We start from the raw sequence: 26066 nt of genomic DNA, 5'->3' as shown, positions 1-26066 counted from the left end.
TGATATATTTCATAGCAAAAACTGTCTCAGTTGTACTACACAGAATTTTAGATTATACAAGCAGTCACATGACTTCTTCAGTGGTTTAAGACCCATCATACCACAAGAAGAAACACCGTATAGCTTTCAAGGAGGGATCTAAAATAATATCAGAAAGGTTGAGTTGTAAATGAGAACTTGGGGATTACATGGCTCCTCTGAAAGGTCTGAGGGAGTTAAGGTGGATAGAAAACAGGAAAACAATCAGTTTGTCTGGTGTTATTTTGGAGCATTTCTTACAATGCAGTCTAATCCTCTTACTTCTCTTCTTGTGGGTACTAGTGGTAGTGTGATGGGAGTCCTGGGATGCAGCAGGCTGGCCTTGGGGGTGTTGGGAGGAATGGATTAGAAGTAGAAGACACAGGAGGATCGTAAACTCCTGAAGTGACCTTTCAGCTGGGAATTACCCTTGACAGCCCAGGAACTGAATCCAGGGATCTTCTAGCATGGACCCAGTTTAGATGCCAGTGTCTCTCTTTGCTTCTGCCTGGCTGTTGCTGAGGGATTCCCCCAGGTTTGCAAGGTCATGGAAAGAAATGTACTCTGTGTGAGTCTGTGGCTGCTCCATCTGCTGCCTGTGCTGCCTCACACAGGCGGTGGTGGCTGTCCTAGTTTGAAAGACAGGTGTCTGCCAAGGAAGCCAGGAACCTCCCTTGGCATGGAGACTATGACCCCCTTCCCCCAAACTATTATAATTTTGGAATAAAAGGCCATTCAGGAAGAGATATGGGAAAGGAATAACAGTCCTTTACCAGTATGTGTGTGTATAACGAGGCAAACAGCAGCAGCAGCAGCAGCGAACAGAAGCAGACACCTAGTCCCGGCCTCTCACGGCCGCAGGCACTTTCCCCTTGGGTGCAGTTCCGGGCACAGCCAGCAGGGGCGCTGCTGGCTCATGGCTGGTCATGGTGGGTGCGATGATTGCCCCGGGGCTGCAGGGGGCGCTGTGGCGCGGCCTCTCTGCATGTGGGCAATGGTGGCACAGCCGGCAGAGATGGAGAAGGGGCTCCCTTCACAAACCCCCGGGGCTGGCGATCCCAGTGCCCCTGTGGATACTGAAACCAGCTGTACCAGGAACCTTGGAGCAGCAGGCTGGAAAGGCAGAGGTGTGCACAGCCAGGGTGCTAAACCAAGTGCAGGAGAAACTCTGAAGCTGTGGCAGGAGCCACAGGTGTCTGGGAGGACAGGAGGTGTTACGTGATGGTGTTGCAAAAATAAGTGATGGTGTTGCAAAAATCTCTGAAGCAGCAGCAGACAACAGCAGGGCTGGGTAGGGGGGTTGCTCCTTTGCAGAGCTCACTGGCAATGGCTGCTCCTGTGCCCAGCGTGCTCCTGCCTCCTGGCTCTTGGTACAGCTCGCACCAACTCTGGGCTCCCAAGTGACAAAGGAGCAGAGAAAAAGGCTGGCAAGCCCTACTCACAGTGTGAAGGAAGAGAAATAGTAACAGGCAAAAAGCATAGGACAACAGTGTCTCCAGCCTGACGTCCTTTTCCTGTGGCTCCTGAGCTGAGCAGCCCCACAAAAAGGAAGCTGCAGGCCCTGGTCCCGAACCCTCACAGAATGCCCATCACCCATTGCAAAAATCCCTGAGCCAGTGGACACAATGACCATTCCAGGCTCAAAAAAAGAAAAGAAACCAAGATCATGAATGGGTAGAGAATTGGAGGCATTCCCAGGAGGGAAGTATGGGTAGAAAACATAAGAGGAATGGAAAGAAACAGGCAGGGTTTCGTGGGACAGATGGGACATCTGTGGGCTGTGATCCTCATGAGGTGCTAGAAGTGTGTCAGGTGTCAGATGGCAGGCCAGCACAGCTGAACACATAACAAAGGCATTTTTTCCTCACAAGAAATTTGCTGACACAAGTGGCTGGTGAGCTGGACCTCTACGTGCCAGTGAGGAAGAATTGGTGGTGGATGCGAGAAGGTTGGGGCAGCCTTGGCTGCAGTGACCATGCACTGCTTGAGCTCAGGATCCAGGGAGAAGAGAGTAATGCAAAAACAGGACTGGAGCCCTGGGCTTCAGGAGAGTAGAATCTGGGATCTTCTGGGAGGAATCCCATGGGTTACGGTCCTGGACAGAGGAGGGGTGTCTTGGTTTGAAAAGACAAGAGTCTGTGAAGGAAGGCAAGAGCCTTCCGTGGAATGGAAAAGGTAAAACCCCTCCCTCTGAATTGCTACAATTTTAAAATTAAAAGGCTCTCAGGCAAAGATATGGGAATGGGAGTAACAGTTCTTTACTTAGGAAAAAAATCCCAAAATTTAAAAAAATGCAGTTAGTTCAAACAAAACTACTGATAGAGTCAGAAACCTGACACCCTGAGGAGTCAGAGTGTTGGTAATAGTCCAGTTAAATGGTGGCTGTTCCTCCTGGAGTGGTAAATGAAATTCTGCTGAAGCAATGATCTTGTAGAAGGATGTAGTTTTCTCTGAAGGTCTGGTGATAGAGTAGATGGGCTTGTTTTTCCTCTGGGAATCCAGCGGGGAAGAAACTGTTCTTCTAGGAATCCTGCGAAGAGGCTGTATCACACAACAAGAGAGTTAGGGTTAAATATTTTACAGTTTTCTAGGGAGAATCTCTCATGCTTATAAAATTTTAAGTTATTTTCATCCTATGTTTTCAAAGTCTTATAGACGTTCAAGCATTTCTCTCCTCTAAGCCAATTTTCATGCCAAAGAAAAAATCAGTCCATGTTTAAAAATTGTTTAGAAATTTTTTGATTCAGCTGATGGTGCTTTAATTGGCTCTGTTTGCTGTTGTTATAGTTGACTGTGAAAAACACCAATCACTTGTTTTAAAATTTTAACAGTTTAATAGTAATACAATAGTTATTAAAAATAGAGTAATAATTTTTTGGACAATCAGGGTTCAGACAATAAAGGATAATAAAAAACAAATAAATACAGACTGTCCGGGTGCCTTCCTAGGGCAATGTAGCCCTGAAAGCACCCATGCTAACAAAGGATTAACCCTTAAAAGCAGTAGCCTGTTGCATATTCATATATCTCATACATGATGCATAAATTCTTTTCAAACAAAGGGTGTTCTCTGGTTATTGTCAACTTCCTCAACTTAATCCTGGTGGCTCCTTAAAGACGGAGAGGAGGTGGAAGGATGTTTGTCTGTTCTGATAAGGAGGCAGTAACTCTTAGGTGTCTTGTTGCTGTTATCCCTGTGTAAAGAATTTCTTGATTGTCTCATCCCTTTCTTGAGCTAGTTAAGAAAATATCTTACATCACACAGTTTCTATTATAACATTATGTTATAACCTAAAACTATATCTACCACACTACTTAAAAAGGATTAATACAGCACTACAAAAAAACTTTCCAACATAGTACATACAGTATTTAATTTAATATTTGCAAAGAGACAGTAATTTAATATTCATTTTTCACATTGACTGACATTGGCTTGTAATTTGATTTTACTGTAATAATTTTAATTAATGGTAGCCTGGAATTGTGGAGCATTTTCTGAATTCTCAGATGCAGTTCTAAGACAGAAAAAGCAAATGGCATGATTTCATTCTGTTTTGCTGTTGTCGTTCCCAAGGACAGAGGTGTGCTTCTCATTTTTAACCTCTGGTTTTACAGCAGTGCTGCTATTTCCCATTGGTAAGACGGGCATGTTCATCTGCTGTTCCCTTGAGTGTGTCAAATTGTTTTCTCTTCCTTAATGCTTGAGTCCTGCAGGAAAGCTGTGGAATGTGCTGATGTGATGCTTCCAATCTGTTGAATCTTTGGCATTGTCACTGAAATGATGGAAAAAATGAAATCCCTCCAACAACATGCTTAGTGTTTGAGAAGCAAGGCATTACTTTATTCCAGCCAGGATGTTGTTCTGGCCATGATATTCAGCAGAAATCACTTCATCCACAAATGGAGCAGGTGTGCAGAGAGAATCCTTCCATGACACATTAATTGTACTAGATTTTTCAGATACTTATACAGTCAAAACCCAGAGAAAATCATTGGTTCAATGCTCATTGGTCCCAAGTTATGTAGTTCTTTGCATTTGGTTTCCTATTAGGTATGAATTTCTTGGTCTCCAATGCTAATTAGGTGCTCATGCCTTGTTTCTTTCCTATCTCCCTTCCCCGAGCAGGCGTCTCTGATTATGCCAGGGGTGATATTTGGAGTTCATGGTTCATTAATGGTCATTGATGGTCGTTACCTCTTCTGTATCTTCTGTGCTGCTCCCAGTCTGTTGAGATGTTCAGCTCATCAGGAACAATGCCCTGAAAAGAAACTTCAATTCCCTTCTCCTCGGGCAAAGATGAAGAAACATGACTGAAGTTATAAAATAAAAAGTTTTAAACTTGGTATGTTTGCCAACAGCATGACAAAGACAAAAAGCTGTAAACACCTTGTTATAACCAGCTTCTTTTTTTGCATATAACTATTTTGCAAGTACCTTCTTAATTGTGTCAAACTGTTACCCTTTGGCTGTTTTACTTCAGACAGTGTTAAAAGGTTTGACACCACCTTTCTTTGAAGCACTCTTTGTACAAGTGAGGCATCTTCAAAATTTACCCCTTCTGTGATCCCATGAAAGATTCTCAGGTACATTCAAATTTCTGCATGGGCCAAGGAGAAAACTGACTTGTCAAAGCGTAGAAATATAGAGCGGCTTAGAATCACAGAATAGTTTGAGTTGGAAGTGAAAATGAAAGGTCATTTAGTATAACCCCCTGCAACAACCAAGGACATTTTCAACTGTAACAGGTGATGGAGGTTAAGATTTTTCTTTTTCTTTCTCTCAGGGAATTTTCTCCATTTTGTTGCCTAAGAGAGGATAACGATAATACTTTTAGAGGCAAAAGATGTGACTGGGATGGTGAGGAGGGGGAAGGATGCAGTTGGCTCCCCTCTTAGCCTGGTGGATTTCTCTTGGGAAGTACAGAGATGAGATTTTGGCTGGGGTGAAGTCAGGCTCAGCTCCTCACTGGCACTTGCTCTGGGAATTGGAGGAGAAACAGTCTTAGTCTTGCTGCTGGGCCGCTGCTGCAAGGAGAAATCATTACCACCATGGAGTTCTGTCCTCCACAGCTCATCCTATGGTGGCTGAGCCTTTGCTCATAAGAGTAGTTGTTGACATGGTACCTCTCCTCCAAGCCATCTCCCCGGGATGGACACTGACCATCTGTTTGGGTGCCTCAGGGGAAACCTCAGACCCAGACCCCTTACCTCCTCTGGACGGAACGTCTCCTGGCTATTTGTGGGAGCCTGGCTGCCACAGCCCAGCCCTGCTGATTTCTGCCACTGCCTCAGAGATATTTTTTACACTTAAACTTGACACCCCATGTGTACCTGACATCCCACAGGTTTTGGCACAGCTCTGGGTGTGTTTGCTTCTGCCATTCCAGCTGCTGCTTCTCAGGTTCCTCCTACAGCTCCTTTTGCCATCTGGAAGGGCACCAGGATAAGAGGCACCCCAGGATCGAGGTATGTAAAGGGAGCCCCTTCTCCCTCTCTCCTGCCTGCCCGCCCACCATTGCCCACATGCAGAGAGGCAGCTCAGCTCGCGCCACAGCGCCCCCTTCAGCCCCGGGGCAATCATTGCATCCACCCTGCCCGGCCCGGAGCCAGCAGCGCCCCTGCTGGCTGTGCCTGGAACTGCACCCAAGGGGAAAGTGCCTGTGGCCGCGAGGGGCTGGGACTGAGTGTCTGCTTCTGTTCGCTGCTGCTGCTGCTGCTGTTTGCCTCGTTATACACACACATACTGGCAAAGAACTGCTATTCCTTTCCCATATCTTTGCCAGAAAGCCCCATAATTTCAAAGTTATACTAATTGTGAGGGAAGTTGGTAATATTCTCCATTCCAAGGCGGGTTCCTGGCTTCCTTGGCAGACACCTGTCTTGCAAACCAAGACAAATAGGCTGCTTAAGCCACACTGAATTTGATCTTAATTGCTGTCAAGTTTGGAGCAGATACAATTTGTCGCTGTCGAGGCAGGACAGGAATGAAGAGACTCTGACTCAGAAGGCTGCTGAGTGTAAAACTCCGATTTATTCAAAGTACCCTGCTTTTTTATACAGAGTTTCGCAAGGATCAAATCCATTGGTTCTGAAGTGAAAGCAACCCATCCCATTGGTGCAGAGTGCTTGATGCACAGTGATAGAACTTAACTATAAACAATGTGAAAAACAAGAGAGATAAAGAATTATTTACATTCTTTCCCAGCTCTTTCCCAGGCTTTTGCCTGGATAGAGACTCTCAGTTTCTTTCTTTGACTGAATTTGAGACCCACAACAATTTCTTTGGGAAATCTATTTCATTACTGTCATTAAAAAAAAAAAAAAAATCTTCATTGTATCTTGTCTGAATCTATCCTCTCTTGTTTAAAACTATTACCGCTTGTCCAATCACTACAGCCTGTATTTTAAAAAGTCTTTCTCCATCATTTTTTAAGCCTTCTTTGTTTAAAAGAAACATTTTTCAATTTCACCCTTTCTGTGGTCCTGTGGAAGACTCACTTACAGGGACATTCCCATCCCTGCAGGAGATATTTGCCTCCGGCAGAGGAGAAAATTTCCCTTGCAATGTCTGTCATTTCTTTGCCACAAGAGGATACTTAGAGCAATATTACCAAGAGAAGTTGCTTTTAAAAAGTTCAGCTCAAGACATGGCTTTTGAAAGATGGGGAAGAACAAGCATTCTATTGGCTGCTTCCTGGAGCTTGACTAGTCTATTGCTGGGAAAATGTGGGCCCACTGCTGAATGGGATAGGGACCAGGTGACACAGGATATGGGACAGGGCTGAGGTCGTAAATGCTTTAATGCTTTATTCACCTCAAGCTTCAGCAGCCAGATCAGCCTTTAGGAATTTCATTTCCCACAGACCAACAGGAGGGGATGGACCACACAATATCTACTCCTGAAAAACAAAAAAAAAATGTAACAGACCTGTTTTCTAGTCCATAAGAAAGGATTTTGTCCAAAGAGTTCCAGGGAAGCCAATGTTGAGGGCACAACTAAATGAAGAATGCACATCCACCTTCTTCTCACACATCAAGACCATTTGTCTCACTGTAGAATGCTGTAAACATGACTAAGAAAGGTTCCCACTTCTCAAATCTGTGCTTAGTGTCCATGAGGAAAGAGGGCTAGGAGATGCTTCAGGTGCCAGAGCAGAGATTTGCCTGATCTGCACAGTGAAGACCAGGATGATGCAGGTGACATCAAGTGATGGTGGAGCAGATATTGACCCTACAGCCTAAGGGGATCCCCACAGAGAAGCAATTGGCTATGTCCTGAGCAGGTCTGGCACTCCATGCAGAGCTCATGCTGGAGCTGGTTTCTGACAGGAACTGTGGTCTCATGGAAGAAATAGGCCATGTCATAGCAGCTTTTCTGGGAGAACCTGCAAGGATCCACACTGCAGCAATCTATTCCTGAAGGACTGCAGGAACTACAGACCCACACTGGAGGAGTTTATGAAGAACTGCAGTCAATGTCAAGAACCAGTGTCGAAAAATTCCTGGAGAAATGTCTCCTCTGGCATGGGCTCCACACTCTGGAGAAGGAGAAGGGCATGAGAAGGAAGAAGCAGCAGACCAAATGGATTATGAGCTAATGGTTGCATTCCTCATTTCTGTGCAATATTTGGGTAGATGATAGGTTTTTAGATGTATCCATTTTTTTCTAATTATGCTACTCTGATTTGATTTACCAAAAATTAAATACATTTCTCCAAGTCCATTTTTTTGCCATTGGTGGCATGCCTGTGACATGTCCTTGTCTAAACCCACAAGCCTTAATTGCATTATTTTTCCCCTGCCTAACGTAGGAGCATGGGCACTGAGACAGCAGCTTGCCGAGCCCCTGGAGGACAACCAAAATCAACTCACCACACCTTCTCAAATTCTTCCTGGTCAGGTGCTCTGTAGCAGCCACCCTGTAGAGCAATGTCATCCCTGCTGATCTGGCTTTCCTAAACAGCCTGGCTGCATCCAGCACAGCACTCTGGAAGCTACAGCAACACATCTCCATCATCCCATGGCTCTGCAGCCAAGGCACAGAGGAGAAATGAGGCTGTGCTGGACAGCAGCCCAGGCAACGTGCACTAAACCTGCACTTTCCCAGACAGCCTCTGCAGTTCCCAGGACAGATCCTCCTGCACCATAAAGGGTACCAGCCCTGATAGCAGCCCTCCCTGCAGTGCCTTTTAGTGCCACCAAGCCAGAGGGATGTTTCCTGCACCTGCCATTGCCTGACAGGAGCTCTGGGGTGCAGCTGCTAGGAGGAAATGCTGGGAGATCTGTCTTGCCCATATGTTGGTTTTTGTTTCACTCTGCTGCAGAGTGGCTCCAGGGTGGTTCTGCTCCGCAGTAATACGTTGCTTCATCCCCTTGCTCTGCTGCCAGGATCTGCAGTGTGAAGTTGTTCTTGGAGCTCTCCATTTTTCCAATAAAGCGACCTTGGAAATTTTTATGGGTATTACTGCCACTGGATATATACTCCATACCCCGAGGACCCTGACGGTACCAGTACATAGAGTAGCTGCTCATAGCACCTCCCTTCATTCTGCACTGCAAGGTGACTTCATTTCCCTCTTGCACGGTCACTTTCCTGGGCTGCTGCTCCAAGGCCACCTGGCCAGTGACTGCTGCAGAGAGCGAGAACAAGGCACAGTCACTGAAGGATTCAGGAAAGGTCAGGGCAATGCTGGTGGGCTTTGAACTGGCACTGGAGCAGTGCGAGGACAAAATCCTGCTCTTTGAAGCCAGCTGACACAGATGGGCAGTGCTGGTGCCAGCTAGCAAGGCTCACAAGGCAGGAGACACCACATTTGCCTCCCTCCTTTATTCTGTCACACAGGAAGATTTTTCTGATTTTCCCCAAAGAACCAAGAAGGATTTGCACTAAGAGGGAGAAATTCCTTTGTCCTTGCCATGACAGGATGGTGAGGAACCCACTCTCCTGTCCCATGAACTGCTCGAGGTGAGCACAGCAAAGACAAAGGTCTGTCCCAGGCAGTGGGGCTTGTGCCCTGTGCTGCCATGCTGCAGCTGCTGTGTGCCAGAGGGGCCGCAGTGGCCCAGGAGCAGTGTCCAGTGCCAGGGCAAAGCGCTGGGCCCCGAGATCTGAGTGCAGCACGAGGTGCCCTGCGTGTGCCCAGGCTGCAGAGGAGGCAGCTGGGCTGCAGGTGCCCAGCTCAGAGGCACAAGAGGAGCAGGGCTGCTCTGCCCGTGCTGCCCAGGCATGGCTGGGCAGCTGGAGCTGGGGCTCAGGTCTGGCTGCAGGAGCTCAGCACAGCTGCCCAGAGCCCCACAGAGCCCAGGGCCACGCTCAGCTCCTGGGGCCATCAGCCCTTGCCTTCACTTACCTACAATGGGCAAGAAGCCCACGCACAGGGCACTCCACATGGCCAGGCCCGCTCTGGGTGGCCTCTCTCCACCTTCTGTCTGCCTGCACAGCAGCTCTGCCCACAGCTGCCCTGCGTGGGCCTCTGTCACTGCTCCCAGGCCCAGTCCCTGCTGGTCCCTCCCTCTGCCTATGACAACAGTCATAGAGGGGAAGAGGTGGGGCAGGAGGAGCAGAACTTGAAGCTCTTGGTGCCCTCCTGGCTGTATTTCACACAGGGTGGTTGCAATTGTTCTGTTTAGCCCTCTCCATAATCCCACTTTGTGTGATCCTGTCAAAGAGCCTCAGGTTTGCTTTGGAGTGGGTCAGTGGGAACACTAATAATATACCTAAAACACTAAAATACCATTCCTAAGCCACAACAGCCTTATTTGGCATCCAGTGTGGGGCATGAAGGCTTGAGGTAAGAGCATATCTGCCCAGAGTGTGCTGGAAACAAAGTTGATCTAAGCATTAGTTGTATCAGGTGTGCAGGCACTGGTGCCAAGGCTGCTTGGGCTGTTCCTGTGGCTGTGGGACCTAACCCTGTGCCTGCTGCCATAGGTGCTCCCCATGCTGATCTTGTGTGGGGCTGTGGGCACTGAAAAGGGGATTGGGAGGAGGACAGAAACTCTCGGCTTCTAGATCTGAACCCTGTCATGTGTTAGAGAAGGATATTGTCCCAAGGATGATCTAGCAGTGCTCCCAAGGAGGTAGAACCCCATGGCCAATTACTCTATTTGTCATCAAAATAAAACTGTGTGCACAATGGCTGCTAGTGGTGCCCATGTAATGAAGTCTGGGGTGTCTCTGTCTCCTTGCAGGTTATGTTTTGGTACAGGTCACAAAAGTTAAAATGCCCTGATCATGGTAGCCTTTGGCCTTGCCCAGAATCAACTAAGGCCCCTCCCTAAAGAAATCCAGGAACTGACATCTATTTTCAAAGCTGTGCTTTGGAAAGAGACATTCCCAGTAGCTCTGCTCTCCCCAGTCCTGAACAGTTTTTTATGGGAAGATCAGGTTCCCAATACTTCAGATCAGACCACACACTCTGAGTGAAATGTAGAGGAAAGAGAGAAAGAGAACTTGCCTTACATTCAGGTGATTAACCATCCTCCTAATAAATTTCTGTGATGGATAAGTCCATTTCAGCTCTTCCTTGCATATCTGAGTTGTTCCACACATATTTGAGTGGATGAATTACTTATGGGAGGTTTTCAGAAATGCGGTAATGATGATGCCCTGAATGCATCCTCATGTAGTTCTCCTTCCTGCACGCAATCAGGGCACACATCACTCACTGCATCCTGAATAAGAACCGGATAAAAACAAGTCTGTAGATGAATTAACCTACACATTGTGGTGCTCACTTGGGTGAGCCTTGGGTTTCCACTTGTTATTTCCTACATATCACTTTTCATTACCAGTGTTCCCACTTCCTTCAGTATTTCCTGACATTTGGAAAAGAAATATGCTTTTCACAGAATTCAGCAAAACCACAGTTTCTCACCTGTGAATCTGAGGCAAAATCTGACAGAAACACCATTCTGATCAGGAATCTGGAATGAGGACTTACTAAGATATTTAGCCTGATCTCTACAGCATGCCAGCAGGAAATCCATATATAAGATTCCTGAAGCATTTCAGATTGAGATTCCTAAGGACTTTTAAAAGCTGTGCTGCAAGTTCTTACCTTATTTTGCTCCATTTCTTCTGTTACAAATAACTTCCAACTCTAGCCCTGCTTTAATTTGAAGTTTCAAATGAAGTTTCTCTGAGTCTCAACTTAGTTTTTCAGCTCTTTCAGCTTCCTGATCCTGGGCTTTCCAGTGCCTCTGCATCACTTAGCAACAGTTTCCAACTGCTCCTGCTGGCAAGGGCAGAATGCAAAAGAAGAGCAAAGAAGTTTAATTTGTGGCATGTGCAGGCACAACACTTTTTGTGGGTTTGGGTGGTTTCTTTCATTTGTTGGTTTTTTGCTTTTTATCTCCTGTTTGAGCTATTTTCTGGATTTCATGAATTCAAAAGTGTTGTGGGAAGATCACTTTGGCCAGAAGGTAGCAGGAGAGATCAGGGAAAGAAGTTCAGTTTACATCAAAAGCTCTAACTTTACCAGGAACTTTTTAGTATTTTGGGACACAAAACAGACAGGTTAGATTATACCCAGCAGATGCAATAATATAATTATTACACTGTACTTTTAATGCTGTAAAAGACAGCAGAAGGATTCAGTGGTAAAAAAAGCTATTTAGTGTTGCCCATTTTCATGGAATTCTTCATGCAACCATGTAACGTCTTGGAAAGGGATTTGTTCTTTCATGATGCTTTTAATGTTCTCTGCCACAGGAGAGTGCTCTCACCATTTTGACTTGCTCAGCAGGACAGATGTCAGATACAACACTCCATGTGTGAGACTCACCAAGTGGCAGGAAAAAATAAATGTGCTAGAGGAGAAAATTTTCCTCAAATTACTTTAAATGTTTTATTGAAGATCCCATTGTGGGGAGTCTTGTCATTGAAACTGTAGGAGAAACAAAAAAAATCCAACAGCAATTTTTAGTGTTAGAAAATCAGGGCATTGCTCTATTCTGGCCAGGATGGGTAAGAGAAATAATTTCATCCACATATTGCCTGTGAGTGCCAAGAAAATCCTTCCATCACTCAAGGTTTTCACTAGAGTTTTCTTGTACTTATAGAGTCAAAACCATGGAAAATTCATTGGTTGAATGTCCATTGGTCCCAAGTTGCACAGTTTGTAGTACTTAGTTTCCTATTGATCCTTTCATCTTCCATGTTATTTTGGTTCCCATTCTTTTTTCTCTTATCAATCTTTTCCCTGGCCAGGAGTCTCCGACCATGCCAGGGGTGATGTTTGGAGTTGATGTTCATTAATGCTCATTATCTCTTGTGTATGTTTTGTGCTGCTCTCAGTCTGCTGAGATGTGAATCTCCTCTGGCCTTGAGTGCTGAAACAGTCCATTAAAAAGAAGCTTCAGTTCCTTTCCCCTTGGGCAAATGTGACAGCCCCTGACTGAAGGTATATAATGAAATTTTAAACATATTCTCATATCCCCCAGTATGAGAAAGGTGTCACAGAAAAGCAGAAGGATTGATGTTGGAAGGGACCTCTGGAGGTAACCTGGTCTCCCCTGCTCTAGCAGGACTGTCTGGAGCTGTTTGCCAAGGACCATGTCCAGGTGGCTTTTGAATGTCTCCAGGGACAGTGTCTCAACCCTTGGAGATATTCAAAGGCCCTATGAGAATAATCAAACATGGACACAAATTAATCTGTAGGAGAACAGGATACTGCTGTCAAAAGGTATTGTGCCAAAGGGTTCTTATTTTAATCATCCTCCATTCCTTTGGTATCATGGGATCTCTTTCAGGACAATAATATTTATTCAGATTTCAGGAAAACTCCACATTCAAATGTGCTTCTTTGAACAGAGGCTATTTGAAGGTGGAGCACAGTTTCTCTACAAAACTCTACTTAAATGACACCAGGATGCAAAGCTGCAGATTGTCACCCTTTTGTGCAATTAACCACACCAAGAGAATCTTACTACTGGACTGGAAACAATTCAATTATTCATCTTTCTTAGGCCACATGTTCTGCATTACCAATGCAAAGTGAAAAGCCACTGCTTAGTGGGGACAATCTGGGACCCTGTCATGAAATGAGGGCTTTAGAGCAATGAAACACTCACTGCCAGAGGTGTCAGCAAAAGCAGGTTTAACACAGACTGGCCAAAGTGTGGCACAGTCCAACAGCGACCCTCCCTGCTGCTTTCCTACATGGATGAATCAGGGAAAGGAACAACAAATTGGAATTAATTTATTAAAAGATTGATGTGGAGGCTGGGGGCAAGAAAGGGGCAGAGCTGTAAAAGGCACTCCCTCCCACTGAGTATTGATGAGGTGCAGAAAGGACGCTGCTGCTTTGTAAACTCTTAGAGGAGGTGTGGATGGATCCAATCCTAGTCCCAGACTTCATCAAGACTAAAGGATTATAACAGCATTTAATCATTGACCTTTCTTTCTTGACCATCTGATTCTACTGGTTTTGTCTGAGAGAGTATTATCAAAATATAAATGTACTAGAGGGACTGGGAAAAGGTGTCGATTGCTTGAGGAAAACATTCTAAGTGTCATTGGAAAGTCAGAATAAAAATGCTGGTGAAGGTCTCCCTTGACTGAGGTTATTGTGGTAGAATGCAGTACATGAGCATTTCACTGAATTTTGATTTGCCATGCGAATTCCACAGAGCATCTTCAGGGGCTGGGGCTCTTCTCTGGGTGTCTGCAGGACCTGAGGGTCTGAGCTGTGCAGGCTCACTGCAGCACCCCTTGCTGTGTCCTGTGCAGAGGCTCTCTTGAAGGCAGCAGGAACTCAGGCAGGAGCAGCAAAGCCTTATTTCCCCGCCAGGATGTGGTTATCTTGTGTTGTCAAAAGCAGGGGAGGGTTAATGCTGCCTGGTGTAACTGAGTCAGAAATGGTGACCACAGCATCCTGCCTGTAGCTTGGGAGAGGGGCATGAAGTGGGGAAGGTGTGGGCTGGGCTCTCTTAGGCAAGAGTTGAGTTGCTATGGAAACTATCACTCCATCAAACCACATCAAATTATTTTCTGGTGGCCCCTTCCTTCTCTCCCTGAGTGCAAAACAACAGCAGGGCTCCTTCTCTGCTGGTATGAGCATTTTCCTCTCTTGTCCCTTCAGCAAGGTCTCTCTTCACTGAAGCTCCTGAATGTGCCAGAGAGACCCTTCCCTGCACAAAGTCAGAAAAAGAGAAATTTAGCCACCAGGAAATCTGCATTATCAAAGCTGTGTTTCAGATCCCAGTGGGCTTTAGGACAGTTGGATTTCCATCCCTGCTTCAGAAGAGAAAACACAGAAAACCCACAGCATTGTGGCCTAGAAAACTTTATTTTTGTCATTACTACAGGAATCTAAAATGCAGGGGCAATTCATTTGGCAGAAGAAACACAGGCTTAATGAAGAAATAAACATTATCTAGTTGAACGAAACCTCTTCAGATTCAACACATCTATTCTTACCTGCAATACACACTTATAAAATGTATCTAAAACAAGGAGATACAAATGGCAGCTACTGTGTTTGAATTCCCTCAGCAGTGCTACTCCAGTTCCACAGGCAGTAACACAACACGCCTGGGAAAGGTGCTTTGAAAAGGCCATCTATCTAGTGTGAGCATTGGAGTCTTCAAAGCTATTGAAGCAGGTTGGAGACATGTGTGCAAATGCCAGAGGAGTGGGGAGTTCTACTCAGCAGGAGGATGAGGATAAATCCACTCTCCTCAGTTGGCAGAGGAGAGGAAACAGCAAAAGCACTTAAAGGTCTTGAGTGTAAATCAGCTGGCCAGGCAGGAGTGAACAATATTCAGTGTCTTCAGGGGAAGGTGCTGCCTTGTGTCCTGGGTGGTCTCTGTCAGCAGCTCTGCCCCTGCTTGTTCAAGCCCCTTGTGCTGCTGGTTCACGTTCTTTCCTGTTCTTCTTTGGGATCCTCTTGTCTTCATTCCCCATGTCTGGAAGAGCAAAGGGAGGTTTAAAGTACATTTAATGAAACTGGGCATGTGAACCAATGTTTGACATCTGTGAGCTCCCTTACCTCAGAAAATAAAGAACTTGACACTCATGAGGACATTGAAGGCAATGCTCTTTGCCAGCAGGACTCTCAAACCCAGCACAGCCATGGACAGCATGTTCACTCTCTGCCCTTCAGGGTCTGCTCAGTGACCAGAAAAGAGGGGAGAGATCATGGTCTGGGTTTTGATGTTGTGATCTTGGCAGAAAGTGGGAAAAACCACAGGAGACAGTTTCAGGGAAAGGAAGAGCAGCAGAGGAAGAGTCGATAGAGAACATGGCAACAACAGGGGAGCCCAGGGTCTGTCTCTGTTGCTTTTTGCTTCCTGGAGCTTGTGTGTAACTGCAGGAGCAACCTTGGAACAGCAGCTTGTGTCTGCTGAATGTGTTGTGTTCTGAGTCCTCTGCCCTGGAGAAAATACATTTCCATGCCTTTATCCCCCAGGCAGCAATGTAACTTCACATCCTGTCTGGGTAACTCACCTTGTGCTGAGGGGTCTGTCCTGTTGCAAACCCTGTCACTGGTCCCTGTTACAGGTTCTTCAGCCTCCTCTTCTGTAGTATGATAAAGAAAAGGTATTTTAAACAAAATCCAGCTCTTATACAGGATAAAAGAAATCTTCAGGTGACATTTCCTCTAGGAACTGAGGAAAGTTGGGGCTCCGATACTCAGTCATTAATTCCAACATTAACTGGAGGAGATAATTTCTCCATGCCGTTGCAGGAAACAGGAGAATTCCTGCATTGGTTTTACTATATGAAAGACCTTCAGGAGTAAAAATATAACAACAGAAAATAGAAAACATATTTAGTAAAAAACCTCACAGCCCACCCCCCCTTTAACTTTGTGTAGGTTTTAGAAAATCTTTTTGAGTTTGCACTGCAGCAGGTTTGCTGCTACAGGGTAAAATATTTTGTCATAAGCAAATTCATATTTTGAACAAATGGATTGTGTTTTCCCTCTTCTCTCCGCAAAACACTATCTAAGGGTAGATAAATAGTTGAAACCATTTCTTTCAGATGCTTTGAAGCATCTTTCAGCCCTCCCTGCTGAAGTACCCAATGTCTGTCTCATTTCTGCTGGCTGCCCAGGGCAGTGCTGTCAAGAAGGAGATCACAAAGCCCCACAGGCCACTGTCTCCAGAAACAAGTGACAGCTGTGCCACCAAACTGTACCTGGCTGTGTTGTTATCTTGCTGTTGTGGGATTTGGCCGTGCAGGTCACCTCTGTGTCTTTTGTCACATTGACCACTTTAATTGCATTGTACAACCCCTCTGACGTCCAAATGGATGTGCTCTGCTCATATACAACTTCCTTAGAAGGCATCTCCAAGCTGATGTCCTTTGTAAGGAAGTTCCTTGCCAAGCAAGCTGCTTTCCCAGAGCTTCCCCCTTCTTTCAGTTTCTTTGATTTCACCACAATGAGTTGAGGGACAGAAGTTTCTGGAATGTCTGTAAAGAGAAAGCAAGGTTTGGACAAGATTGATTTAACTGTGGGATTGCCCGAATGCTGAGTGGCCAAAAATTCACAAGTACTCCAGCTGGGACTAATTTCTACCATTGGCTACCAATTTTGTGGTCTTTTTTTCTTGCTGGTTCTTTCAAAAGGTCAAATTAAAGCAGAAACGGATATGAGTGGCATTTTTTTAAGAGATTTAATCCCACAGGATCACAACTTCCTTTTGCCAAATCTTGTGCTTCTAAGTGAACCCTTGATTTTATAATGGACCTACAAACAAGAGGGGAACTTTGAGTGGAATGCCACTCCAAGAGTCCACTTATTCTTCTTTCTCAGCAATTTAATTCAAAAACATAACAGTTCTATCTGAATTGCCTTGCATATTCATCAGATATTAAGTGAATACACTTTACTTTTACTCTCCTTCCCAGATACCCAACAGAAATTGAACATTCATTAATTGGGTTGACCAGTTGAATCCAAACTCTGAACAACTTAGTAAGACTAAACTAGTACAGAAATGTTGCATAAGATTATATTTTATGCTTTTGGACACTTCTCTGCTATCAGTGTTGTATTTTTAACTCTGATACAATAGATAACCTTAGGAACTTGTATGCCAACTTCCACAGACAATTTATTTCCCTTTAGACTGTCCAAGCATGACTTCAAAACCCAACAATGACTATGAAAATTTTATGAAGAAGCCTGAATAAGTGGATAGATGTACGTCCCAGAGAAATTCAGAATGATAGCAGAGAGAACTTCTCTTGTGGAGTCCAAGTTGTTTAGCAACACTGAGAAGAGGGTAAGACTATTTTTACATATAAATTGTCTAGTTGCATGGAAAAGAGTAGACCTAGAAAGTCTAATTAGTGACTGAAAAACAGGAATGAGTGTCTGCATGAATTTTAGGGGGAATAAAATATTTATAAAGGAGGAAAATGAAAGGTAACAATTCAGAAATTGGTAATGTATAACGGATACCTGCTTGGCTCCACAGTCAGTTGAGTTCCATTCCCAAAGACAAGAGCAGCAGTAACACACAGTTAAAATGTGTATATCAAAAAGGGCTCATTTTGCTATTCTTCCTCTACACATTTCCTTCCCAGCTGTTGTACCATGCTTGGCCAGAGCCATCAGTCCTGTGCATTCTGTGTTCTCTGAGAAGACCTTGAAAGGCTTTTCATGTGGTCTCCTCTCCAGGCTTTCCAAACAGCCAGAATACAAACAGGCTGCTTCTCTGCAATAGCTCCCTGGGCAAGATCATCAGCAAGCAATAATGTACACAGTGCAATGGTGGTTCAGGGAGCAGAAATTTGTTTTATCTGACCCCAGAAGGCTCACCCAAGTCCCACTAGTTTGCATTACCTGACAGTACTGCCATGAATTCCTACCACTGCTTGATTCTGGAAGGGATTAGTATCTTTTGTTCAGAAAATTTATTTGGACAAAAAGTTGTTCTCCTTCACTTTTGTCTTATAAAGTCCCAGGAGCAGCCCTATTTTCCAGAAAGTAATGGGCCTTAGCATTCTCAATGGATGTTTAATTGGGAATAATCCAACCCCAACCAAAAAGGAAACTTTCTCTGTCCTTAACTGGGGCCTCAACAGAATATGCCTGGACAATCCCACAGTGGCATAAATGTTTGTTATTTTATGTGATTTTGAATTAGAATAATTCTCAAAATACTGGGATAATAAAGTTTGTGTGCTCTAAATATCTTAAAATGCAGATTAGTATCTCCCAAAAGAATTCAGAACCAAAAGGGGGAGGTAGCTTACACCCTAGAAACTTTGTCTTGAACTTATTAAGTATTTCAGCAGTCTCAAAAGGGACTTTGATACTTAAGGCTGAATGTCTTTTTAGCATCATATATAATGCCAGGATCTCTGTGCAGCAAATATGCTGTCTTTAGCTAGAAAAATAAAATAATTTGACTGTATGAAAACATGAGGTCTGTCTCCAGAATGAACTCTGAAATCTACCTTCAGAATGATAACTTCACTTGAGGTGACATGCAACTTTACTGTTCATCATGGAATTCCAAAGAAATTTGGGAATAATAAAGGCTTCTTATAATCCCTACTCCCCACATTGGGCTTTTCAGAACCCACAGAAGTTAGCATGACAACTGTCTTTCATTCCAGGAGCTCTTGGATATGAGGCACTTGGTGAGAATTTAAGCCCAAGGCTATTTAACAGCCTTCCTGCTCTGGCCCTATGGCAGTGGAATTCCTAACCTGGGGACACTGTCAGTGTGGTGCCAGTGTCAAAGCAGAACTTCTCAAAGCAGGCAGTTACAGATCTGTCTCAAAGCTCCTCATCACTGTGAGCTCTTCACTGAGCTCTGCATTCCTGCCCCAAGTCAGTCAGTGCAAGTCCACTGGAGAATTGGACACTGCACAGTAAATTTGGGCCAGAGTGCTGCCCAAAGTGGGAATCAGCCATCACATGCTAAGCAGTGCCCTGCTGCTGTTTGGGGATCATGGAATAATGGTGCTATGCAGAGTCAGCCCAGTTGTTCCTGGGAAACCTTCCTGAGCAGCTCCAAGCTGAAGGTTGGGCTGCAAAGCCTGGCTGGAGAGCAAGTGCATTCAAGGGATTATTGCAGCTGAAAATTCTTTCAATGAACCCAAACCTTTAAATTCTTTTGTCCATCACCACCTTAATATCAAATGAATTTTTAGAAATAAAGAAATATCACTTACTTGGTAGAACGGTGAGTGTTGTCCCTGGTCCAAAGATAAGCTTATCTGTCCACACACTGCTAAGACTTATTCCAATAACTCACTCTTTCCTCGGGGTGTTCAAACTTATTGAAAAAACAGGTGATGAAAAATTGTTTGTCCTATTTATCCAGGGTTTTAAGTTCCTGAGAGGATCCATAGATAGATTTACTTCCAAAACTAGAAAGGAAGAAAAAGTTAATTGAATTGGTCAGTGATTTCAAATGGCTTGATTGAGTATAGAATTTGAAACTTCTCCCATTCTTCCACCTTTTAGAACCTTTATGAACTCTTCTATGTATCCAGGACAAAAGGACATATAGGAAGAATGTTGTACTTCTCTCCTTAGTCACTACAGTCACCCATCTCCTTTCTTTTCCAAAATTTCTCACTGTTCTTTCCCTCTTGTTTTTGTACAGGTCCCTATGATGTTTATATCAATGTGGCATCCAAACCCCAAACACAGTGATATATTTCATAGCAAAAACTGTCTCAGTTGTACCACACAGAATTTTAGATTATACAAGCAGTCACATGACTTCTTCAGTGGTTTAAGACCCATCATACCACAAGAAGAAACACCGTATAGCTTTCAAGGAGGGATCTAAAATAATATCAGAAAGGTTGAGTTGTAAATGAGAACTTGGGGATTACATGGCTCCTCTGAAAGGTCTGAGGGAGTTAAGGTGGATAGAAAACAGGAAAAGAATCAGTTTGTCTGGTGTTATTTTGGAGCATTTCTTACAATGCAGTCTAATCCTCTTACTTCTCTTCTTGTGGGTACTAGTGGTAGTGTGATGGGAGTCCTGGGATGCAGCAGGCTGGCCTTGGGGGTGTTGGGAGGAATGGATTAGAAGTAGAAGACACAGGAGGATCATAAACTGCTGAAGTGACCTTTCAGCTGGGAATTACCCTTGACAGCCCAGGAACTGAATCCAGGGATCCTCTAGCATGGACCCAGTTTAGATGCCAGTGTCTCTCTTTGCTTCTGCCTGGCTGTTGCTGAGGGATTCCCCCAGGTTTGCAAGGTCATGGAAAGAAATGTACTCTGTGTGAGTCTGTGGCTGCTCCATCTGCTGCCTGTGCTGCCTCACACAGGCGGTGGTGGCTGTCCTAGTTTGAAAGACAGGTGTCTGCCAAGGAAGCCAGGAACCTCCCTTGGCATGGAGACTATGACCCCCTTCCCCCAAACTATTATAATTTTGGAATAAAAGGCCATTCAGGAAGAGATATGGGAAAGGAATAGCAGTCCTTTACCAGTATGTGTGTGTATAACGAGGCAAACAGCAGCAGCAGCAGCAGCGAACAGAAGCAGACACCCAGTCCCGGCCTCTCGCGGCCGCAGGCACTTTCCCCTTGGGTGCAGTTCCGGGCACAGCCAGCAGGGGCGCTGCTGGCTCATGGCTGGTCATGGTGGGTGCGATGATTGCCCCGGGGCTGCAGGGGGAGCTGTGGCGCGGCCTCTCTGCATGTGGGCAATGGTGGCACAGCCGGCAGAGATGGAGAAGGGGCTCCCTTCACAAACCCCCGGGGCTGGCGATCCCAGTGCCCCTGTGGATACTGAAACCAGCTATACCAGGAACCTTGGAGCAGCAGGCTGGAAAGGCAGAGGTGTGCACAGCCAGGGTGCTAAACCAAGTGCGGGAGAAACTCTGAAGCTGTGGCAGGAGCCACAGGTGTCTGGGAGGACAGGAGGTGCTACGTGATGGTGTTGCAAAAATAAGTGATGGTGTTGCAAAAATCTCTGAAGCAGTAGCAGACAACAGCAGGGCTGGGTAGGGGGGTTGCTCGTTTGCAGAGCTCACTGGCAATGGCTGCCCCTGGGCTCAGCAAAGGGCGTCCTCCTGCCTCCTGGCTCCTGGCACAGCACGCACCAACTCTGGGCTCCCAAGTGACAAAGGAGCAGAGGAGAAGGCTGGCAGGTGGTACTCACAGTGTGAAGGCAAACAAAAAAAAAATAAAAACAGGCAAAAACCACAGGCCAATTTTTTGGGCAATCAATTTCAGCACTGTCATACAAAAAAAAAAAAAATCTTCGTTGTATCTTGTCTGAATCTATCCTCTCAGTGTAAAACTATTACCACTTGTCCCATCTCTACAGCCTGTATTAAAAAGCCTTTCCCCATCATTTTTTAAGCTATCTTTGTTTAAAAGAAACATTTTTCAATTTCACACTTTCTGTGGTCTTGTGAAAGATGCTCTCATAGGTGCAATCCCATCCTTGCAGGATGTATTTGCCTCAGGCAGAGGAGAAAATTTCCCTTGAAATGTCTGTAAGTTCCTTGCCACAAAAGGATGCTTAGAGCAATATTACCAAGAGAAGTTACTCTTTAAAAACTTGTATAAACAGATGGCTTTGGAAAGAAGAGGAAGAACAAGCATTGTATTGGCTGCTTCCTGGAGCTTGACTAGTCTATTGCTGGCCACAGCTTGTTGATGGAGGCTGCAGTCCTGGACAGAGTAGATGGGTGAAATTCAACTGGGAAATGATTAGTAGAAGCTCTTTCCTTATCCCTTGCAGAAACCAAAGGCCAGCGATGGAGGACTGCAAGGGATTCATGTGACAAATTCCCTGCCAGCAATTTCTTGTCTGTACTAAACACACCCAGATTTCCCAGGCTCTCCTTACATGTCAGCTGTTCCCTTCCTTGTGTTCATGGCCCTTCCTTGCATTTGTTCTCCTCTGTCCATGTCCTTACAGGCTTGGCAGCCCAGCAGGGGACACATTGGTCCCCAGCCCCAGCAGTGCTGAGCTGAAGAGGATTCCTCCCCAGTGAGCAAGGAGTCAGGAACACATGCCAGGAGCATGCATGGACAAACGAGTCTGGGAAAACGTGGGCCCACTGCTGAATGGGATAGGGACCAGGTGACACAGGATATGGGACAGGGCTGAGGTCATGAATGCTTTATTCACCTCAGGCTTCAGCAGGCAGACCAGCCTTCAGGAATTTCATTTCCCAGAGTCTAGGGAGAGAGGCTGGAGCAAGGAAGATGTACCCTTGCACAATCCATGTCACTGAGCCCTTCTCTAGTCCATAACAACAGGCTTTGTCCAAAAAGTTCCAGGGCAGTCAGTGCTGAGAGCACAACGGAATGAAGAATGCACAACATCCACTCTCTCATCACCCAGTAAGAGCCATTGTCTCACTGTAGAATGCTATAAACATGGCTAAGCCCAATTCCCACTTCCCAAAGGTGTGCTGAGTGTCCCTCAGGAGCGAGGGCTGGGAGATGCTCCAGGTGCCAGAGCAGAGATTGCCCTGATGTCCACAGTGAAGAGCACCATGGTGATGCAGATTGTCCCTCTGCAGACCATGGCAATTGATGGAGCAACAGATACTGTCCCTGCAGACAGTGAGGGTCCCCGCCCAGGAGCAACAGGACAAGGCCGGAAAAAATCTGTGACTCCATGGAGAGCTCCCATTGGAGCAGGCTCCTAGTAAAAGCTCTGGTCCCATGGAGTGAGTATCCCAAGCCTGTGAGAACCCCAGCCTTACTCTGGGGTCTCATATGGTGGTGAAATTCCTCCTCCAACCCCTGCTTCCAAAGAAAAACTCTGCAGGCTTTAGCTATTCGGTCTCAAGGTAGTTTATTGCTAGTTATCTAACAGATTATGTTCTTGGACTGTGGCTATTTGATCAGTGGCCTGGGTAGAGACACACACACACCCTGACATCCTCTCTGCCTGCTGTCTTCTTCGTCTCTCTCCCCCTCCCAGGGCTGCTGCTATCTTTTATATGATATATTACGTATAACATGTTTACAATTATTCCCCAATACCTACTACCTACGTTGCCAAGTGTTTTTCTACTCTAAACCAATCTGTGAGTGCCAACATCACCAAGAACATGGAGGTAAGGAAAAAGAAGGAGGAAGAACAGGATCAGCCCACTTTCCTCCATCTTAGAACTTCTGACCCCCATGTACAAAGTGAAAACCCCCCTGTACATGTGCTAAAACCCCCCTGTACAATACTAAAAAAATTTCCCCTCTACTTTGTAATTACTTATACTATACTATCTAACCTTTTGTGACTGCTTGTTCCACCTCCAAAGTTGGCAATTCATTCCATGGCTCAAACTCAAAATCACAGCAGTTTCCAGCTGTCTGCCAGGGTCTAGAATGCCTCTGACCAAGGCCTGGAACCTCTAAAAATGTCTGAGAGACATTTTGAGTTCCCACACAAGCCAGAAGAGGTTTTCTGGCAGGACCTGTGTCCCACAGGGGAGCCAGAGTGCCACGGTCTGTTCCTGAAGGGCTGCACCCCATGGAAAAGACTCACTGTGCTGGAGAAGTTTGTTAGGAACTGCAGTCATAGAGAAGAACCTGCACTGGAGAAGTTCCTGGAAAACAGGGTTGGACTCAACACTGAAACGGGGAAAAAGAATGAGACAAAAGAAAAGCAGGGGAAAATGGTCTTCAAGTGATTGCAAACCACATTCACGATTCCTGTACAGTGATCAGTTGCAGGAGATGTTTCATGATTTGTTCATATTTCTTATTAGCTTACTCTGACTTTGATTGGCAATGACTTAAATTCCATTCCCCAAATCCATGTGTTTGCCCATGGTGGCACTGCTGGGACATCTCCCTGTCATTATCTCAACCCACAAGTCTTAATTGCATATTTTTTCCCCACATCTAATTGCACAGGACAACTCAAACAGCAGCTTGCTGAGTCTCTGGAAGACAACCAAAGTCAACTGGCCACACCTTCTCAAATTCTTCCTGGTCAGGTGCTCTGTAGCAGCCACCCTGTAGAGCAATGCCATCCCTGCTGATCTGGCTTTCCTAAACAGCCTGGCTGCATCCAGCACAGCACTCTGGAAGCTACAGCAACACATCTCCATCATCCCATGGCTCTGCAGCCAAGGCACAGAGGAGAAATGAGGCTGTGCTGGACAGGAGCCCAGGCAACGTGCACTAAACCTGCACTTTCCCAGACAGCCTCTGCAGTTCCCAGGACAGACCCTCCTGCACCATAAATGGTACCAGCCCTGATAGCAGCCCTCCCTGCAGTGCCTTTTAGTGCCACCAAGCCAGAGGGATGTTTCCTGCACCTGCCATTGCCTGACAGGAGCTCTGGGGTGCAGCTGCTAGGAGGAAATGTAGGGAGATCTGTCTTGCCCATATGTTGGTTTTTGGTTCACTCTGCTGCAGAGTGGTTTCAGGGTGTTTTTTCCTCCGCAGTAATATGTTGCTGCATCCCCTTGCTCTGCTGCCAGGATCTGCAGTGTGAAGCTGTTCTTGGAGCTCTCCTTTTTTCCAATAAAGCGACCTTGGAAACCTTCTCCGTAGCTATAACCACCAATGGATATATACTCCATACCCCGAGGGCCCTGACGGTACCAGTACATGTCGTAGCTGCTCATAGCACCTCCCTTAAGGGTGCACTGCAGGGTGACTTCATTTCCCTCTTGCACGGTCACTTTCCTGGGCTGCTGCTCCAAGGCCACCTGGCCAGTGACTGCTGCAGAGAGCGAGAACAAGGCACAGTCACTGACGGATTCAGCAAAGGTCAGGGCAATGCTGGTGGGCTTTGAACTGGCACTGGAGCAGTGCGAGGACAAAATCCTTCTCTTTGAAGCCAGCTGACACAGATGGGCAGTGCTGGTGGCTAGCAAGGCTCACAAGGCAGGAGACACCACATTTGCCTCCCTCCTTTATCCTGTCACACAGGAAGATTTTTCTGATTTTCCCCAAAGAACCAGGAAGGATTTGCACCAAGAGGGACCAAATCCTTTGTCCTTGCCATGACAGGATGGTGAGGAACCCACTCTCCTGTCCCATGAACTGCTCAAGGTGAGCACAGCAAAGACAAAGGTCTGTCCCAGGCAGTGGGGCTTGTGCCCTGTGCTGCCATGCTGCAGCTGCTGTGTGCCAGAGGGGCCGCAGTGGCCCAGGAGCAGTGTCCAGTGCCAGGGCAAAGCGCTGGGCCCCGAGATCTGAGTGCAGCACGAGGTGCCCTGCGTGTGCCCAGGCTGCAGAGGAGGCAGCTGGGCTGCAGGTGCCCAGCTCAGAGGCACAAGAGGAGCAGGGCTGCTCTGCCCGTGCTGCCCAGGCATGGCTGGGCAGCTGGAGCCGGGGCTCAGGTCTGGCTGCAGGAGCTCAGCACAGCTGCCCTGAGCCCCGCAGAGCCCAGGGCCACGCTCAGCTCCTGGGGCCATCAGCCCTTGCCTTCACTTACCTACAATGGGCAAGAAGCCCACGCACAGGGCACTCCACATGGCCAGGCCCGCTCTGGGTGGCCTCTCTGCACCTTCTGTCTGCCTGCACAGCAGCTCTGCCCACAGCTGCCCTGCGTGGGCCTCTGTCACTGCTCCCAGGCCCAGTCCCTGCTGGTCCCTCCCTCTGCCTATGACAACAGTCATAGAGGGGGAGAGGTGGGGCAGGAGGAGCAGAACTTGAAGCTCTCAGTGCCCTCCTGAGTGTGTTTCACACAGGGTGGTCCCAATTGTTCTGTTTAGCCCTCTCCATAATCCCACTTTGTGTGATCCTGTCAAAGAGCCTCAGGCTTGCTTTGGAGTGGGTCAGTGGGAACACTAATTTGGGAAATATCATTCCTGAGCCACAACAGCATTATCTGGCATCCAGTGTGGGGCATGAAGGCTTGAGGTAAGAGCAGATCTACCCAGAGTGGGCTTGAAACAAACTTGATCTAAGCATTAGTTGTATCAGGTGTGCAGGCACTGGTGCCAAGGCTGCTTGGGCTGTTCCTGTGGCTGTGGGACCTAACCCTGTGCCTGCTGCCATAGGTGCTCCCCATGCTGATCTTGTGTGGGGCTGTGGGCACTGAAAAGGGAATTGAGAAGAGGATAGAAACTCTCGGCCTCTGGATCTGAACCCTGTCAAATGTTAGAGAAGGATATTGTCCCAAGGATGATCTAGC

At 46.2% G+C, this 26066-nt stretch overlaps 2 protein-coding genes across 2 annotated transcripts in view; both read right to left on the bottom strand.

Moving 5' to 3' along the window:
• LOC110480576 (M1-specific T cell receptor alpha chain-like) overlaps window positions 1-26066 on the bottom strand; it is a 210733-nt gene that overhangs the window by 128882 nt on the left and 55785 nt on the right. The window lies entirely within an intron of this gene.
• Window positions 15016-24549, bottom strand: LOC144247454 (T cell receptor alpha chain MC.7.G5-like). The gene is given in 5 exon segments (XM_077788264.1): window positions 15016-15131; window positions 15473-15544; window positions 16166-16441; window positions 19160-19263; window positions 24305-24549. Coding segments are annotated over 5 exon segments (813 nt in total).

This window comes from Lonchura striata, chromosome 25 (genome assembly GCF_046129695.1).
Source record: "Lonchura striata isolate bLonStr1 chromosome 25, bLonStr1.mat, whole genome shotgun sequence".
In the NCBI taxonomy this organism is placed as follows: Eukaryota; Metazoa; Chordata; class Aves; order Passeriformes; family Estrildidae; genus Lonchura; species Lonchura striata.
Note: the sequence above shows the minus strand (reverse complement) of the source record. Positions and strands in the feature narration are given on the sequence as shown.